Below are 17,084 nucleotides of genomic sequence, written 5' to 3' on the forward strand. Positions count from 1 at the left end.
AAGCTGATAGGTCTCTAGAGCAATTCTTATTCCGCTTGAAGTCATTTTATTAGCTGTTTGGCTTTTTAATGTGATAGAACTTAAAGTTTCTATTTAGAAATGGAGGGGAGGGAGAAAAGAAATAGTTTCAAGAACATTCTGCTTTAAATCTGAAACTGCTAGGGAGTCTATACCCAAACTGTACATCATATCATTTTAACTAAATGTAATGTGACTAGAAGTACATTGATGGATACTTGTAATTAAATTAAATCAGCTTTTTGTTGGGATTTAAACATTTCCCTTCTATATTTGCAGTCGTAAATGTTGTAGCATGAGAATCAGAAAGCTCACATTTTATACTTCCATATTTTTGGCATTAGAATGACAACTACATTAGATTAGGTTAAAATTCTTTGTTTTAAATAAGGAGTTATTAATACAGATATAGAAATGTTAAATCTGACATTCCCCTTTTAATGACCTTGAATCCTTCAGGACACAGCTAACTATGTCTAACTTTGAGCTTGCTATTTGACAGATACAGTTTAGGTTGATATGCCCTTCTGGTAATGGGATGTGCATCACTTCATGTTAGGTCTATGGCTTTTTCGTAAGACATAGTAAAATATGGCATGGTGTTCCTAACGTTTAACCACAAGGGTTACTTGGAGGGTATTAAGATAAAGTGAGGGACTCTAGCTTAAAGATAAATAAAGTGAGTGACTTGTCTGGTTCTTGTGAGTTTAAAAGTAGATCTAGAAGTCCATTTGTGCTACTGCATTAAAAACCACTGGCTCGTTTAACAGGATGTCGAAGCTTTTGGGTATATATTTTTGTACCTTGTCAGGTTGGCAAGTGACAAATTAACTTGACTGTGGTCTCTCATTAATGGTTTGTTTCGATGTTTGTTCTGCATAATATAGCTAGTGATGAACAAATTTAGTTATTTTCTCTAATTTCAGGCACATCATTTTCCTGTTCAACCAACTTTCGCTGAAGAAACAGACCAATGCCTGCCTAAAATCTTAAACAGCAACCCTCCCCTTATTATAAAGGTATCTGAACTGCCACGTTGATATTACATGTGTATTCACTAAGCCCTGGTCTATGCTACAGAGTTAGGTTGACTTAAGCGGCCTTGCATTGACCTAACTCTGTAAGTATCTACACTAAAATGTCGCTCCTGCTGATGTAACTCACCCACCACGCCAACTTAACTCCACCTCCACGAGAGGCATAGTGCTTAGGTCGACGCAGTGTCAGCGTAAACATTGTATTGCTTACATCGACTGTTGCTAGCTTTCAGAAGCCATTCCACAATGCCCCACACTGACAGTTCAATCAGTGCACACGCTCCTTGTGAAGATGCGCACTACCGACGCAACAAGCGTCGTGTGGACACATAAAAGTGATTGAATTACTGCAGTGGCTGTATATCGACATAACTTAGGGTATGTCTATATTACAAAATTATATTGCCCTAAGACTCCCTGACTGCAGATAATGGGAGACTCGCGTATAATAGCTTTGACTGCAGCAAATGTTCCTTAAAAAATCAGCCTAATTCAGAACAGTCAGAAACATTGTGCAGTACTTAAACTTCTGTCTAACTGTCATAGTGATACCTTATGTTTGTTTGCTGTATGAGATCAGTGTTTAAACTGAAAAGATTAATTTAGGTAGAAAGAAGCAGTTTCTGGTATTTTATATCACTTAGTCAATTGTTTGTACACTACTGTACACTTCTGTTAAAACAGAGCATATATGAAATTCCATTCACTTTGTGTTAACTGTTTTTCAAGCTTGTATCTTTGTCAGGTGAATAGACACTGCTTAGAATTATATGTACTAGACTAAATAGATGCACATATTTGTGCACTCAACATTTCTGATGCTGCTGCATCTCTCCTATTGTTTGTCCTTCTGTTCCCTATCTTCAAGACCCAAAATTTCCTTGGGTTTCTGTCCTCTGTAAAAATATATATTTTAAGACAACACAAAAATTAACATTATTCACAAACTGAATTTGACAATGATAAATGTAGAACTTTGTGTTCTAAAGTGACAAATGTAGTACTTGAACCAGTTTACTAAATGTCGCTCTTTGTAGTAGTTTTGGGCTGCGGTTCGGCCCTCAGCGGGGCTGTGGGGTAGCCCACCGCCTCGCTACAGTCAGAAAAGAGCCCTCAGTCAGGGTGGGGCTGTAATCACACAGTCAGGCAAATACCCAGGCCTTAAAGCAGGGGCTGGGTCAGAGTTTATAGCAGCCCAGGCCCTAGGTCAGGGCGGGGCAGCAAACAAATAGTCAAACAGCAGCCCAGGCCTTGTAGCAAATAGTCCCTCAGGTACCCAGCCTCTCTAGGCCAGGGGAAACGGGGGGAGTCTGCCACCCAAGGAGTGGGTGGCAGGGGGGATCCTGGCCGCAACACACTGACATGGGCTCTGGCAGTGCAGCAGCCAGACTGGGGTCGGCTGCCCCCGGGCTGCTTCCACTCTCCCCCTCGTATGGTACCTGGGCCATGTTAGTGTCGGCAGTGCTCTCCACTAGCATTGGCTCCTCTGGGTAGGTAGTGAAGGGCAGGCACGGCTCCTCCTCGGGGTAGCTGGCGCGGGGCAGGCTCGGCCAGTCCTCCTCAGGGTAGCTGGCGCGGGGCAGGCTTGACCGGCCCAGTAAGTCAGCAGGCCGGTTGCGGCCTGCGGCTGTTTCCCAAGCGGGTGTTCAGTCACGGACGTCTGCTTTCTCCGCTGGCCTGGCCTCCACTGAGCTCTGCAGGTGGGCTTTTATACTTCCAGGTCGGGGCCGTGACCTTGGAGGGGCAGGCGCCATACCCAGTGGCTCCACCCACGTTGGTATTAGGGGAGGTTCGGCCCTCAGCGGGGCGGTGGGGTAGCCTGCCGCCTTGCTACACTCTTATTTTGAGGTGTGAAGTCTTAAATTGGTGTCTTACAAATGATTTAGCTGAGAATATTTCCTTGCACAGGCAAGTGCTGTAGTTAATGATTCCAGAGACTTATAGCTTATCTAACACTACCGCTGAGATGCATTACAATTCCCAGTGTTTCCAGTTCTATTACATTTTGGAAAAGGGCTTGCTGAAGAGAATTAAACCATCAACAGAATTAAAGATGTGCAAACCCTAGTTTACAATTTCAGGAATCATTACAATCTCAGCTTTATTAAAAGCGTAATTTATAACTGCATTTTGTTTTATCTGCAGGATTTGAGAAATCACAGCAGTAATACTCAGACTCAGGAGACTGTGTGATATAATTATTAATCAATCGGGATGCTTATATAGTATGACTATAGAGTACTATAGAAAATGAAACAATGAGTTCACACTACTGAGGCCCTTTTGGGTAATGTTGATTGCTAATTTGGCTCATGAACCACTGAGGTCTGAGTATCATTGATGTTTTGGGACATCTATTTGGTCCTTGATAAATTTTCAGAAAAGTACTGTTAGAGGTCTGACAGAATTTTTAAATAGTGCGACTAACTTGTTATCTAGCCCTGGCAGGCAATGAGAGAACTTGCCTTAAAATTATGCTTTCATTTCAATGTAAACTCCATGATTTCTGTCTCGTCTTTAACCATTAGAGCCAGAAATTGGCACTTTGTGCCATTTTATTTGTCATTGAGTAGTCTAAAGTCTGCAAAGCTTTCTACAAAGTTCTGATTCACTCAACAGCCTCCATATGAAATGAATCTTTTTCCAGTGGTCTAAGTGAGGGAATCATTCTCCCAGTGTTCAGCCTGATTAAATTTTTTCCGTCATATGTCTGAATTTTGCCCACAGTTATGGTATCTGTGCACAAATCCCATTGACTTCATTAGGGATAGCATTTGTAGGAAGTATTCTGTGCTGAAATCCCAAAACAAAACCAGTAGTTTTTGACTGAAGTGCGTATAAGTGGTCAACTTGTTTTTGTAACTTAATAAAACATGTTCCTCCTTTGTAGTTCTTGGCCTTACAGGACTTGATGTTACTTTCCCAGTATTCTCCTGTGCGACGACAAGAGGTCTTCAGCCTTAGTCAGCCAGGTATTTGTAAAATTCATTCTTCGTGGCTATAAACTTTTAAGAACTGTTCTAATAGTAAGATTTTATTTTTTTTAAAATCTAATGCTTTGAAGCATGCTTCATAAACCACAGGGACTCGTACGTAAAAAGACCCTGGCATCAGTTTGGCATCATTTGGAGAAGCCTTGATAGTGTTGTCTCCTCTACTAAATACTGGTGCCTGCTGTGTGTTTGTTTTTTAAATGACAACTGTGAGGAAACATAGGTCCTAGAGTATCAAAAGCAGAGTGGTATTGACATCATAGATCATAAGTTTAAACTAAATAATAGAATAACAGATGTGTATAAAAGCCTAGTGTGAGGATGAGAGTGAGATGGAACCAAGCATAAAAAATGAATCAGCCCTGCAGCTGTGAAAGCAAACGGTGGCTGTGATAAAAAATAAAGTGTATGAGACTCCTAACATATGCTGTAGGAGCTCAATAAAAACTGTCTTGAGTCCATTGGGGACCTTTTGTTGCACCTCATCAGGCATTCTGGAGTTATGGACTAGCTTCAAATCTGTTTATTACCATAACTGACATCACTTTTTTTGGTCTTTTTAAGTCTCAAACCTACTAAGCAACTAATGGGCCCAAATTCAGCCCTCCAATCTGCCCATGCAACTCTCATTGAGATTACTGGGAGCAGCGAGTGTGGCTTGAAGGTTAGAATTTGGCCAAGTCTGTCACGTATCTGGTGACTAAAAACTCTCATGGTGAAAATGCAGCATGGCTTTCCTAGGAATTTAATGTTTCAGATAATTCTCTAACTTTGTACTAAAAGTAAAAACAGAACATAAACACAACCATCAAAACAGGCTTGGTGGTACCTGTGTCTTGAATAGAGAGTAGGGTGACCAGACAGCAAATGTGAAAAATTGGGACGGGGCTGGGGGGTAATCGGAGCCTATATAAGAAAAAGACCCAAAAATCGGGACTGTCCCTGTAAAATTGGGACATCTGGTCACCCTAGTAGAGAGAGAACATCTGTTATACCGTCAAATAATTTTTCTATGTCCCTGGTAGGTGGGCATCCTCACAATTGGACAGCAATATCAAAGGAGTGCTTGAATCTTTTGAGTGACTTGACACAGAAGCTGATTATGCAGCAGGAAGCTGCAGCTACAAATGGGAGAGTGAAACAGCCATCTACAGGAGAATTAGGAAGATCTTTGAGCTCTTCAGGTATCTTTTTATGAGAGAAGATTCACAATAGCTGTTGTGGTGGGTTTTAAATCTGCATACCCCCAAAAGACATGCTGTATTGCAAGGGGTAGTGTACTAATACTAGTATAAATTGATATGGAGAACCAGGTGGGTAGTCGTACTGTTCTTAAGTATTAAGGGAACACTATTAGCTTAAAAATGGTTTTGTAACCTACTTTTGTTAAAAGTAACACCAAAGAGAATTAAAACAGAAAACTTGGAGAGAGAGAGAATCTTTTCCAGTTTACTTAGTGCATTTAACAGCACTCTTGTTGTCTTTTTTAATTCCATATTTGTGTGACTTAAGGAAGTCAAACTATTACTACTTTTTTTTTTTTTTTACTAAGTGGTGGAACCTGTTCTAGAGAGGGCTAAAATCTTGCTATAACCCATTTTCTGACTCTGGTGCTGCCTGTTATTTACTGTTGCTAGTTTAAGGTGGTAGAATTAGTCTTGCTCTAATGCTGTAGGACAGAGGTGGGCAAACTACGGCTCGCGGGACCCTCCTGCCTGGCCCCTGAGCTCCGGTCCCTTCCCCGCAGCCACAGCTCACCGCGCCGCCAGCACGATGCTCTGGGTGGCCAGGCAGCTCAGCTACAGAGCCTGACCTGACCTGGTGCTCTGTGCTGCCCGGTGGAGTGACTGGCTCCAGCCAGGTGGCACTGCTGTAGTGCCACCAGCCACCGGTGCTCTAGGCAGCACGGTAAGGGGGCAGGGAGCAGGTGGGGTAGATAGAGGGCAGGGGAGTTTGGGGTGGTGGTCAGGGGGTGAGGGTGTGGATGGGGTGGGGGCAGTCAGAGTGTGAGGAACGGGGGGGGTGTTGAATGGTTGCAGGGGTCCCAGGGAGCAGTGAGGAAGGAGACGGGGTTGGATGTGGCAGCAGGGGGTGGTCAGGGAGAAGGGGTGGTTGGATGGGGCAGGGGTCCTTGGGGGAGGAGGGGAGGGTGTGAGGTACATTCAGGAATGAGGGGAGGGGTTGAATGGGGTGGTGGTGGCGGGGTGCAGTCAGGGGTGGAGGTTCCGGGGGTGGTCAGGGGATAGGGAGCAGGGGGGGGTAGATGGGGCAGGGGTCCTGGGGGGAGGGCCATCGGGGGGCAAGGGGCAGGAGGTAGGGGGGTGCCAGGCCATGCCTGGCTGTTTGGGGAGCCACAGCAATCCCTAACTGGCCTCCATACAATTTCTGAAACCCGATGCAGCCCTCAGGCCAAAAAGTTTGCTTGCCCCTGCTGTAAGAGTTTGAGGGATGTTTGTTATGATTCAGCTAGTGTTGATGTAGGAATGTGCAAATAACACTTAAGGAGAGGCTAGGATACACATAGACATCCTGTTTACCAAATTGTCTTGAAATAAGAACTGGAAGCACAAATATTGTACGGAAAACGTCAATCTGTATTGGTGTGTATAGATAGTCGTGTTTGTTTACCAAACCCCCCCCCCCAAAAAAAAACCATGAAGTACCCCCTTAGCTTTTGCAATTCTTAAATAGACTAAACAGTAAGGGTTCTGAATGTAATGGTAGTAATAGACTTCCAATGGAAACAGTGTATCTTGCATTAAGAACTCTCACCAGAAATTGTGTGCTGAAATAGTTATGGGAATAGTAACCTTAGGGGAGATATTAGTAGAAAAATGGGTTGACACATGCCAGCCTATATGTCTCTATGCAATGTGTTCTTTATCACCAGAAGCAACTGTTACGGAAGAAATGGCCTTCCAGACACAGAGGTCTAATGTCGTTTCTAGAGCCCATATGCCTTCCCTGGTTAAATCATCCCTCTTGCCTTTAAAGGCATTGTCTACATCTGATCTTGGAAGCTCTTTTGGTTCACCTTTCAGTTCTCCTGCTCTAAATCGCAAGTCTGGGATTCTGGATTTAAACTCTCCTTGGCATGGATCAGTCCAAAGTCCTCATGTTATGAGAAGAGGACCAAAGCTGTGGACATCAAGTTCAGGTGGGGATCTTCGGTTTCAATCCCCTCTCATCCTCCTCTTTAGGTATAATTGGAATATTGTCTTGACTATACAAATCCTTATCTTTGGAGTTAAACGATTGCTCTATGGGGAGGGTAGCTATTTTTCTCTAACTCGGTTGGATTTCTCTTGTAGATCTGCAAATGAATGGCTCTCATCAAGCGTCCTTCCCTGTGATCTCTGTTGCAAGAGTTGGTAATGAAGCAATACAGCCAAGCTTTATTTATACGTGGCTCCAGAACAAGCAAGAGCAGGTGGAGTAAAAATTGCAGTACAAACCAGTTAAAAACCACCTTCTGTTTTTGTATGTAGCATGCAAGGTGGTGGTGGTGGTTGGTTTTTTTTTTTTTTTTTTTTTTTTTCTTAAAGGGAAACTTCATTTTATTGTATGACCTTTCTCCTCAGATTAGCTGACCTACCTTTTTCTTAATTTTTTTTTTTTTTTTTTTTTTTAAACAACCCTAATTCTTCAATACACTCTTCTCCATATAGAAAGTTTAGGGACTGTAAGGTTGTGGAAGGGTTAAATTGCATATCAGAAATGTTGCCCGTATATATATTTTTCTTAATCTTCAGGGTTTTTTTGCTCTCTTACTCAGGTTAGGAGTTTCTTGTCAAAACGAGTGCTGATAATGTATTTCTTCAGCAAGGTAAGGATGAATGTATGTTTTGTGATGGCATTTGGTTGGGTACACCAGAAACACATAGGCAGAAGTGGGTTCTAATCCTGTATTAAGTGAACCCTCTAAATTTGGTAGTAACGTTTCTAGAACATCTTTTATTCCTGGGTCTTACTGCATTTTACATACTGTTGTACTGAAGCCTCCAATATTAGAATCATTTATAGAAACATAACTGTTCTTTACCACAGGCAAACTGAGGTGCATAAATTGCAACTTCCACATAGCATCAGGGCCAAGATTAGAATTTAGGAATCCTGACTTCATATCACTACACTAACTGCTAGAGAACAGTCTCTAGTGTTTTATACCCGTTAAAACCAGACTTCTCAGGGGGTTGGTTCTTGTGATGTGGACAAACCACAGGAACTTTCCATAAACCTTTTTGGCAGAGGGGGTCAACCTGCTGGAAACTTTTTTTTTTTAAATCTTAATATTGGCACAAAAGATTAAATAAAATAAATAGGTACAGCTCAGCATTTTTTTTTTAAATTGTGTAGATTTAGTTTGACAGGCCCCAAATCAGCAATCCTCACATACATGATCCAATAACGTGATAGAATTATTCAAAGGATTTCCCTTAGTTCTGATTTTAATGTTTTGTAGACTTAAATGAGTGTTATCACTGGGCCACGTCATGTCCCCCCATGTCTCTGCATAGAGGGGACCCTCTGCATGCAGAGCTCCTCCTTTGCCTAGTATCAAGAGAGGGGTTCAGCTGCCTCATGGCAATTTTTTTGCCTCCCAGTCCTGGCCCCACGGAGACCTTTGTGAAGTCTGGGGTAGAGAGTGGGCCATATTGGGCCAGTCAGTGGAGCTATGGCGTGTACATTGTCCCTCAAGCACAGTGCTTAATTTGTGCCAGGTCAGAGCCCCGGCACCTCTGGGCTTGGCAGGTCAGAGCCCCGGCACCTCTGGGCTTGCTGTGTCTGTTATGAAAGTAAAAAAACGGCTTCAGCCCCGGCATTTCTTTCGTTACAAATTAAGCACTGTTCAAGCCCCATTGAAGTTAGAACAGATTATATAGCCCTATTTTTTGTAAAGCCCCCACTCATGGTTTTCGTGGGCAATTGCAATCAGGAATCTGGGGTACCACTCGGGGGGCAGAGCTAGTGTGCATGTTCAGGGCTTTTAAATGGCCCTGGCCTCCCATGCATCTCCTGAGATCTGCTTGTTTTATAGGTGGGTCCTGCAGCCTTTTCTGCCAGGGTGGGAGGTGGTACATAAATACAAGTAGCTTGCCACATCCTGGGGTAGGTCTGCCCAGCATTTTAAAGTATGCTTATTTTGTGCAGGCAAACAGATCCCATGGTGAACATTAGCTGCAATGGTGATGAGCATGCTATAACTATTTAGAGCAGGCAAGTCCCAGTTAAATGGTTCAGTCCCTACAGCACCTATAGTAGACGCCAATAAAACTCAGTAGCAAATCTTTTCCAGCGGGGACTACACTGTACAATTGTGTATACTGGGCATGCATTTATAGTCTTGTTAAATAATGTGTGGGGTCGTATTTGAAACAAACAACTGTGATGTCTGGTTGACTGGAAAAAAAAAACCCATGATTTTTCTGAAATCTTATGCTTTCTCCTTAGCATCCAGAGGCCTCGATCCAGGCTGTCTTTTCTGATGCCCAAATGCACATTTGGGCATTAGAAGGTAAGCAACTTCCATTTGAATTTGTTTGTTGTTCTCGGTTTGTGGTACAACAGCAGTGGACATCATGAAAGGGCTCCAATTCCAGACTTGCTGTATCCATTACTATGTAAATGGATTTAAATAAAGACCTTCTCTTGTAAGTATAACCCACAGTCACACCATGTGGCTATTTTACCCACCTCGAGTGGCTGGAGTATAAGATCTGAATCTGCTACTGGCTTTGAGCTAGCAGACTTGGATCTCTTAGCTCAAGCAGTAGAAGTTCATGGGTTTAGATCCAAAAATCCTGGGTTTAATCCCCACTGCTGATACCCACCTGGGGCAACAAGTTACTTTTGTTTTAGTGAAGCGTATGCAACATTGAACTTGTAATATAAGCCCACAAAAGGAAACCCATTTTCAATTAAGGCGCTCACTGTCAGTACTTTTACCTGTTCAGCACAGAAGCCAGCAATATACTGGTTCCCTGTTGGATAATCTCAGAGCAGTGTGAGATTATACTGTAATACTAAACAATAACGTAATCTGAAGAACCCAAGCATCCTCTATACAAACACCGGAAAACAGTTCCTGCCCCAGGAAATTACATTCTGAGTTAAAAGAACAGGAGTACTTGTGGCACCTTAGAGACTAAAAAATGTATTTGAGCATAAGCTTTCGTGGGCTACAGCCCACTTCACAGATGCATAGAATGGAACATGTAGTAAGAAATATATATACATACAGAGAACATGAAAAGGTGGAAGTAGCCATACCAACTGTAAGAGGCTAATTAATTAAAATGAGGTATTAGCAGCAGAAGAAAAAAATTCTTGTAATGATAATCAAGATGGTCCATTTTAGACAGTTGACAAGAAGGTGTGAGGATACTTAACATGGGGAAATAGATTGAATATGTGTAATGACCCAGCCACTCCCAGTCTCTATTCAAACCCATGTTAATGGTATCTAGTTGGCATATTAATTCAAGCTCAGCAGTTTCTCGTTGGAGTCTGTTTTTGAAACTTTTCTGTTGCAAAATTGCCACCTTTAAGTCTGTTACTGAGTGACCAGAGAGGTTGAAGTGTTCTACTGGTTTTTGAATGTTCTGATTCCTGATGCAAGACAAACAATAGATGGAAGTAACAGATGGAGGGAGGTAGAGGATAACCGATGAAAATACATGGTTGCATCCGATAGCCATTTGCCCAGTTTGGAGAGTTTTTAAAAAAGAGATATTATAGCCATAATTCCTGCTGGCAATCTGCCTAGTCACGACCTACATAATTGACTGATTATATTATGTTAGTACCTAGAAACCCTGTTGTGCTAGGCCAGGCACTGTACAGCAAAATAAAGACTGCAGTCCCTGTGCTAGTAAACTGGCAATTTACACAAGACAGAATTCAAAGACAAAAGAGGCGATGTGAGTTGCAGGGGGATAAGAACTATAAATTAAACCTAGTTTGGCAGAAAAACAGATGTGACCGCTTGCCATTTACCTGCCAGTGCCAGATGGAAGTGACTTGTGGGTATCATGGCAAAGGTATGTTTTGAGAAGGGATTTAAAAGAATAAAGTGGAAGTTTTACCAATATGTGGAGGAAGTATTACCCATGCAAAATGGGCAGTGTGGGTTAACTAACTATTAATGGTTCCTAACTGGATAACGCTTGGTTAGAGCTATGGAGCTAGTTCTGGTGATCTCTAAGTGTAAGACTTGCAAGGTGATGGGGAAGGCAGCAAAGGTAGATGGGCAGCTAAGGCAACAAATCTGGGGATAGTTTATACCATGGAGCAAGTTAGAGCAGCCTCAGGACTGCTGTAACCTGCACCTGGCTGCACTGTATTTCAAGGGATCTCCCCCACACTAGTGGAATCTTCAGGTTGCAGATGCTGTAAACTGCAGTGGGGGCCAGGATCCAGCCCATTAAATCCCTAGAATTGCAGCATATTTGTTCAATTTCTGGAGGCTAAATTAAGATTAGTTAGGTCTTAGTTATATTAGATTTAATATTAACCTCTTTCTTTGCTTGGAGGTCTATCCCGTTTGGTTGCGGCCTCATTTACTGAAGACCGATTTGGAGTTGTCCAAACTACGCTGCCAGCTATTCTGAATACCTTACTGACTCTTCAGGAGGTGAGGATCCTTGACATCTCCTTAGTGCAAAACTAGTTCAAGGGGGAAGTTTTCCTGTCTCACTGTGGTACTGCTGACTAACTATAAAATGAAACTATTATGTCACCACTTAAAATGGCTTATCGTAATCTTCAGTTAAGCTAAACAAAGCGCCAGAGTCCTTTTTTAGACTGAATAAATACCTCATTAGATCTTTCTTAACTGACTTTACACTTGGAAAGTTTTTTAAATAAATGATACAAAATGCTCAATTATAAACATTGTCTCATGGAAGTAAAAATTATTATAGTGTCAACATAAGTGTTTAGGATTTAATCTTCAACTTGATCACATACATCCCTCACGTGTAACATACAGCATTTCAATTACAGAGCCAACAACTTTCAGGAGATCAAACCTGTTTCATGGTTCTCAGCAAATATTAGAGCATTACTTTAGAAGCAATTATTATATCACTATATGATGTATTTGGGAGTGTGTTAATCACACAGATGTGTCTCCAAGGTAATGTTATGTGCCATTTATTATAATCACTGTTCTGTCTTAATGGCAGATTCTCAGAATTTTAGAGGTAATTAAAATTCTTCAGCATAAGGCATTCCAAAAACATGCAATGGAAATGCTTCCTTATTTCTAAAAGATTAGTCATGGCAAAGTTGAGAATTGTTCCTTCTACTGCAGTGTTTGTACTATGTTCAGCATTTAAAGAATCCATAAATGGAGAATCTCAGTTTACAAAGTCTGCTCCTGTATTTCCATTGGCCAAGATGCAGAAGGAATGCTGGGTCAAGCTGTCTCCAATCTTTTTTTACTTGTCAGTGGTGAAACTTCTGAATTTGCTGTTAGTCTCTTCGCTTTACTTGGCACAACCGCCTGTGCTACTAGAGTTTTGTTTGAAATGGATTCAACGGAACAGTTCTTCTCATTCACTTGTCAATCCAGGTTGTAGATAAGCATTTCAAGCTGCCTCATGCTTCTAGCAAACCTCCCAGGATTTCGGGAAGTCTGATGGATACCTCCTACAAAACGCTACGATTTGCGCTTAGAGCATCCCTGAAAACTGCGATATACCGGATCACTACTACTTTTGGAGAACATCTAAAGTAAGGCCTTTTGTATTGGCAGCTACCTGCTTAGTTCTGTTTAAGTGAATGTAATGATAAAGGCCATGTCTACATTAGCACTTATGTCGAAAAAACTTTTGTCGCTCAGGGGTGGTTTTTTGCATCCCTGAGCAACAAAAGTTTTGCCGGCATAAGCACTCGTGTGCACAGTGCTATGTTGGCCAGAGATGCTTTCCCACCGCCATAGCTTTCACTGCTCATTGAGCTGGTTTTTTTATGTCAACAGGAGAGCTCTCTCCGGTTAGCATAACATGGCTACACCAGAGCTCTTACAGCGGCACAGCTGTATCAGTACAGCTGTGCTGCTGTAAGCTTGTAAGTGTAGACATGGCCCAAGTGTAGCTATAGAAAGCGAAGTCCCATGAATAGGACCTTTACAGGACATCAAGTAACAATTTTCAGCTGTTGAAAACACAAAGGGAATTTTCCCAATTCCCCCTACTAATGGCAATGAATATGTATTATTCACAGGGATAATCCTCTGTAGAGTTCTAGTAGCCCCCAAACATGGGGCTTTGACTGTCAGGCTCTGACTGGCTGTGCTGTTCTTGTAAAAGCAATAGGCAGTCTCGTTCCTAATTTGTGGACATGCAGGTTGATGGAAGTTACATGAACTATGAGATCATCATTCTTCTGTTGGCATTTGGCCACTGTGCTATTAACTTTGAAAGTAACAGTAACACATGAGCAACAACTACTTTATAAGGGATTTTTCCTTTGCAGACTTCAGATAGATATATTTAAAATAGATTGTTTACATTGGGAGAAGATGTGCATGAATTTATTAAATACTAAAGGAGCTTATAAGTGAATTACTGTTTAGGATCTCGTTTAAAAGAACAAATACCTTTCAGTAATTAAAACTATTTAATACTTTCATACATGAGTAGGTTTAAGAAGAAGTATCCAACTCCAAATCTGAATTCGCTTGTCTTTGCCCTTACTATTTGAATGTTGGTTTTTATTATATAACACAGCTGGGTTTTCTAGATTTCTAATGGACTCGTGCTTAAAATGTTTTGACCTATGAGGTTTGCTCTACAGTTGATGTAACATATTAATGTAAAATTTTATGCTTGTATTTTATTCTAGTGCAGTTCACGTGTCTGCAGAGCATAAGAAAAGACTTCAGCAGTTCTTGGAGTTCAAAGAATAGTTAAGTAAATTAAATAGGTTACGTTGCTGATACTGCTACAGATGGACAGTACGTGTTTAGCATTCTTGAACTGGAAGAAAGTGGGTCTTCCTATCTTGTTTGGTGGCCTTTTCAAAAAGTGTGTATTAAATGTAAATCATGGAGTGCGACTCTTAGCAGATTTACAAAAAACTTCTGTTTGGATCACTTTACTTGATCTTTTGTATAATAAAGCTCTTTTTTTAAGAATTTCTTAGTTTAAATATTCTTGGCAATTGAAGAAACCTCAGTTGTTGTTTTTTATGAGATTAGTATCTGCTTTTGAGGAGAACAGGGTTAATTTATCACTTGTTTTACCAGGTATGTTTTGCCTGGCAGTTGATATTAAAGAATGGGGGGCAGATTTGCAAAGGCGCTTAGGCACTTAAAGATGCAGATAGGCCCCTTGTAAAACTTACACTAGGCACCTATGTGCATCTTTAGGCACCTGAATACCTTTGTAGATCTGGTCCTTAGCATTCTTTAGTGCAGGGAGTTTGTGCTTTAAGTGATTCAAAAGTATGTATGTTATGCTACAGGATAAAAGGGGCAACATTTCTGTCTGATGGCAAAATATCTGCAAAACAAAATGGTGAGCAGAAAGCCATATCTAAAGAACACAAGCAAGTACTGTTTACTTTGTAAACTATATAGTTTGAGAAACTAGCAACTTGGATTTTAGTTTCAAGAGGGTTTGCAGAATTGTTACTGATGAGTGGTTTTTAAATTAAATTGATCTACATAAAGACATGTAGAAAACATTAAAGTTAGTAAAGCTTTCCTAGTAGCAATTCTAAGGCTCAACTCAGTTTTGAATTGACAACCTTTTTGTTAGAATGGTAAGCAAGAAATATGAAGATGTATTTTGGTGATAGCATTTCATCCTTACATTTCAATATCTGCCTCACATGGGAAACAAATTTTGGTAACTTCAGAGCATCAGTTAAATGTAAGCAAGCCTGTCATCACATTTGAAGGGACCACACTACCTCTTAAAGATAAAGTAACTGCACACAAGTGTATTAATGTATTTAACAGTGCAGGCACCACACTATAAATATATGTAATAGATTCTGAGATGCAGCTGCAATATTTTCAGCAAAAAAGCAAACTGAACACTTACAAATGGATTCAGGATGGTGGTGGTCGATATAGATTCAAGTCTTGTTTCCATTGGTTTAACTCCATTCCCTTCAGCGGACGTACCCGTCTTATACCAGTGTAACCAAGATTAGAATATGGCCCTAACACCAACTCATATTTGCAAAGGAATTTGGATAGGACAGGTCTTGCTCATGTAACTGGCTTTTAATAGCTCAGTTGGTGTGAGGAACAAGGGACTTGATGACAGATAGCAAGTACTACATTCTGCCGTGACCCGTTAAGGTTTTATGTTGAAAAAACAAACAAACTTGAGAATGTATGGTGCTCTAATTAGTAAAGCTCTCAGGAATTCATCATATCGCTGTAGTACCTACATGTCAGGGTTCTCAGCTTTGATATTGAGATATATTATCCACTTTAGATCCAAATATATCTTGCGTTTACTATAAACTGATGACCTCAATTTAAGGACTTGATGTTTAAATCCCACATAATTTAAGGCTTTCACTGAATTTAAGGTCTGCCTGGCATTTGGGCAGGATTTTCGTTCTTGCCTGTTTGACTTTTTTGTAATTTGACATACTCATTTTTCATTATTACACAGTGCACCTGGGCCAAAATATGGTCTGGTAACTGAACGAGTTACATCTCAGAACTGACTTGTTCAAATGGTTTCGTTAAAAGTTTCAAACACTTAGAAAAGGTGCAGATTTTTTCTTAGCAATACAGTAGGAAGGTGCACATGAGGAAGCACTCCTGTGTACTATAAGTTGTAACTAACTGTATTATGGCTAATACCAGGAGTCATAAAATGCAGATTTCTGTCTGAAACTAAATGTTTGAGGTTGATCCCCCTTGTTTTGCAATGGAGATCTACACATCTTCCCCCCCCCCCCCCCCAACTACTGCTGAGTAGAATTCACTGAACCCTGTGTGCACTAGCTGGAGAGGTACTTTGCAAGGCGAGAACTGATTACTGTGTGATTTCTTTAAAAAGCTACAGTTCTCTGCTCAAAAGGATGGCTATTAAGTCACAGAAGAGTCCATGTCTCTTTCTCCATAGTTTTACCTCTGGTGGCATTGCCCTTAAGCACATTTTTGATAGGGTTATGAGCATGAGAAACGGTTACATACAGCATTAGTTCTGTTTATTTAGCTTTATCTCTTTAAATGGTATAAAATCCATATGCCTACTCTGTAACAAACTGAAGAAGTGACTACTATACAGCCCAAATGGACATGGGGGAGAACAATTTTGCTTTAATGTGTTTTTACTGCCTGATAATTACTACTTTCCTCAAGGCCTAATAGATCAACCTTTTACAGCTTTTTTATATACAATTGCTTCTAAATAAAAATACCCTTTATTTTCAACCTGTGTTTGAAATGAAATTGGGATTCTTTGTCCTTTCCATCACTGCAGCCTCAGTCTGGAGAAGAAATTGCAAAACGTTTCTACAATTGGTCTCTAAATTATTTCAATTCATATAAGGCAAACTGCATACAGCAAGTGGCTAGACCAGCTTTGCTGAGCTGTTGCAGTTTACTGTGTTTGTTGAAAGTGAAAATAAATCCAACCAAGTGGGGTTGGTTGTGGTGAGAATTTTATGAACCAGTCACCTTTCTAAAAAGGTTAACTGTAGCCAAGTATCTGAAATGAGCTGGGTGCAGCTTTAACTAGATTCTGTTGAAGTGCACAGTTTTCTTTTAAAATAAAGGTTTCTCGGGTCTGTATGACTATTGTATGTAATCATTGAAGTGGGATAGTAAAATTAACTTTGCTATTTACAAACCTATGCACCCCCTCTTACTTTCCAAGTTAAACTTTGAAAAGGATATGAATGAACAAAGTATCAATAGGGGATTAGTAGGCAAAGATAACTACACTTTGAGATTTAACTGGTTGGTCTGAGCACTTTTCTCTCTGGAAAACTGGTGCATGATTTCTCAGCCTCTGCTCAAAGCCTAAATACATCCCTGAAATGAAGCGGTCTCAGCCTT

General features: G+C 40.9%; 1 protein-coding gene and 1 long non-coding RNA gene across 5 annotated transcripts in view; one reads left to right on the plus strand and one right to left on the minus strand.

The window, feature by feature from the left end:
- Positions 1-15,176, minus strand: part of LOC117881781 — a 31,233-nt gene extending 16,057 nt beyond the window's left edge. Inside the window, exon 1 of the long non-coding RNA XR_004646861.1 lies at positions 15,103-15,176. This is a non-coding gene — a long non-coding RNA (uncharacterized LOC117881781). The remainder of the gene's footprint in view (positions 1-15,102) is intronic.
- Positions 1-16,457, plus strand: part of NDC1 (NDC1 transmembrane nucleoporin) — a 31,597-nt gene extending 15,140 nt beyond the window's left edge. For 3 of the 4 annotated variants that reach the window (XM_034779464.1, XM_034779466.1, XM_034779467.1), the window contains exons 9-18: positions 945-1,037; positions 3,946-4,027; positions 5,074-5,232; positions 6,939-7,205; positions 7,360-7,478; positions 7,824-7,874; positions 9,500-9,563; positions 11,581-11,681; positions 12,624-12,784; positions 13,898-16,457. In XM_034779464.1, coding sequence (XP_034635355.1) covers positions 945-1,037; positions 3,946-4,027; positions 5,074-5,232; positions 6,939-7,205; positions 7,360-7,478; positions 7,824-7,874; positions 9,500-9,563; positions 11,581-11,681; positions 12,624-12,784; positions 13,898-13,961 — 1,161 coding nt within the window. In that variant the 3' untranslated portion in view covers positions 13,962-16,457. The remainder of the gene's footprint in view (positions 1-944; positions 1,038-3,945; positions 4,028-5,073; positions 5,233-6,938; positions 7,206-7,359; positions 7,479-7,823; positions 7,875-9,499; positions 9,564-11,580; positions 11,682-12,623; positions 12,785-13,897) is intronic. The other variant, XM_034779465.1, reaches the window with a different exon arrangement.
- Positions 16,458-17,084: the final 627 nt, after the last annotated feature.

This window comes from Trachemys scripta, chromosome 8 (assembly GCF_013100865.1).
Source record: "Trachemys scripta elegans isolate TJP31775 chromosome 8, CAS_Tse_1.0, whole genome shotgun sequence".
NCBI classification, from domain to species: Eukaryota; Metazoa; Chordata; order Testudines; family Emydidae; genus Trachemys; species Trachemys scripta.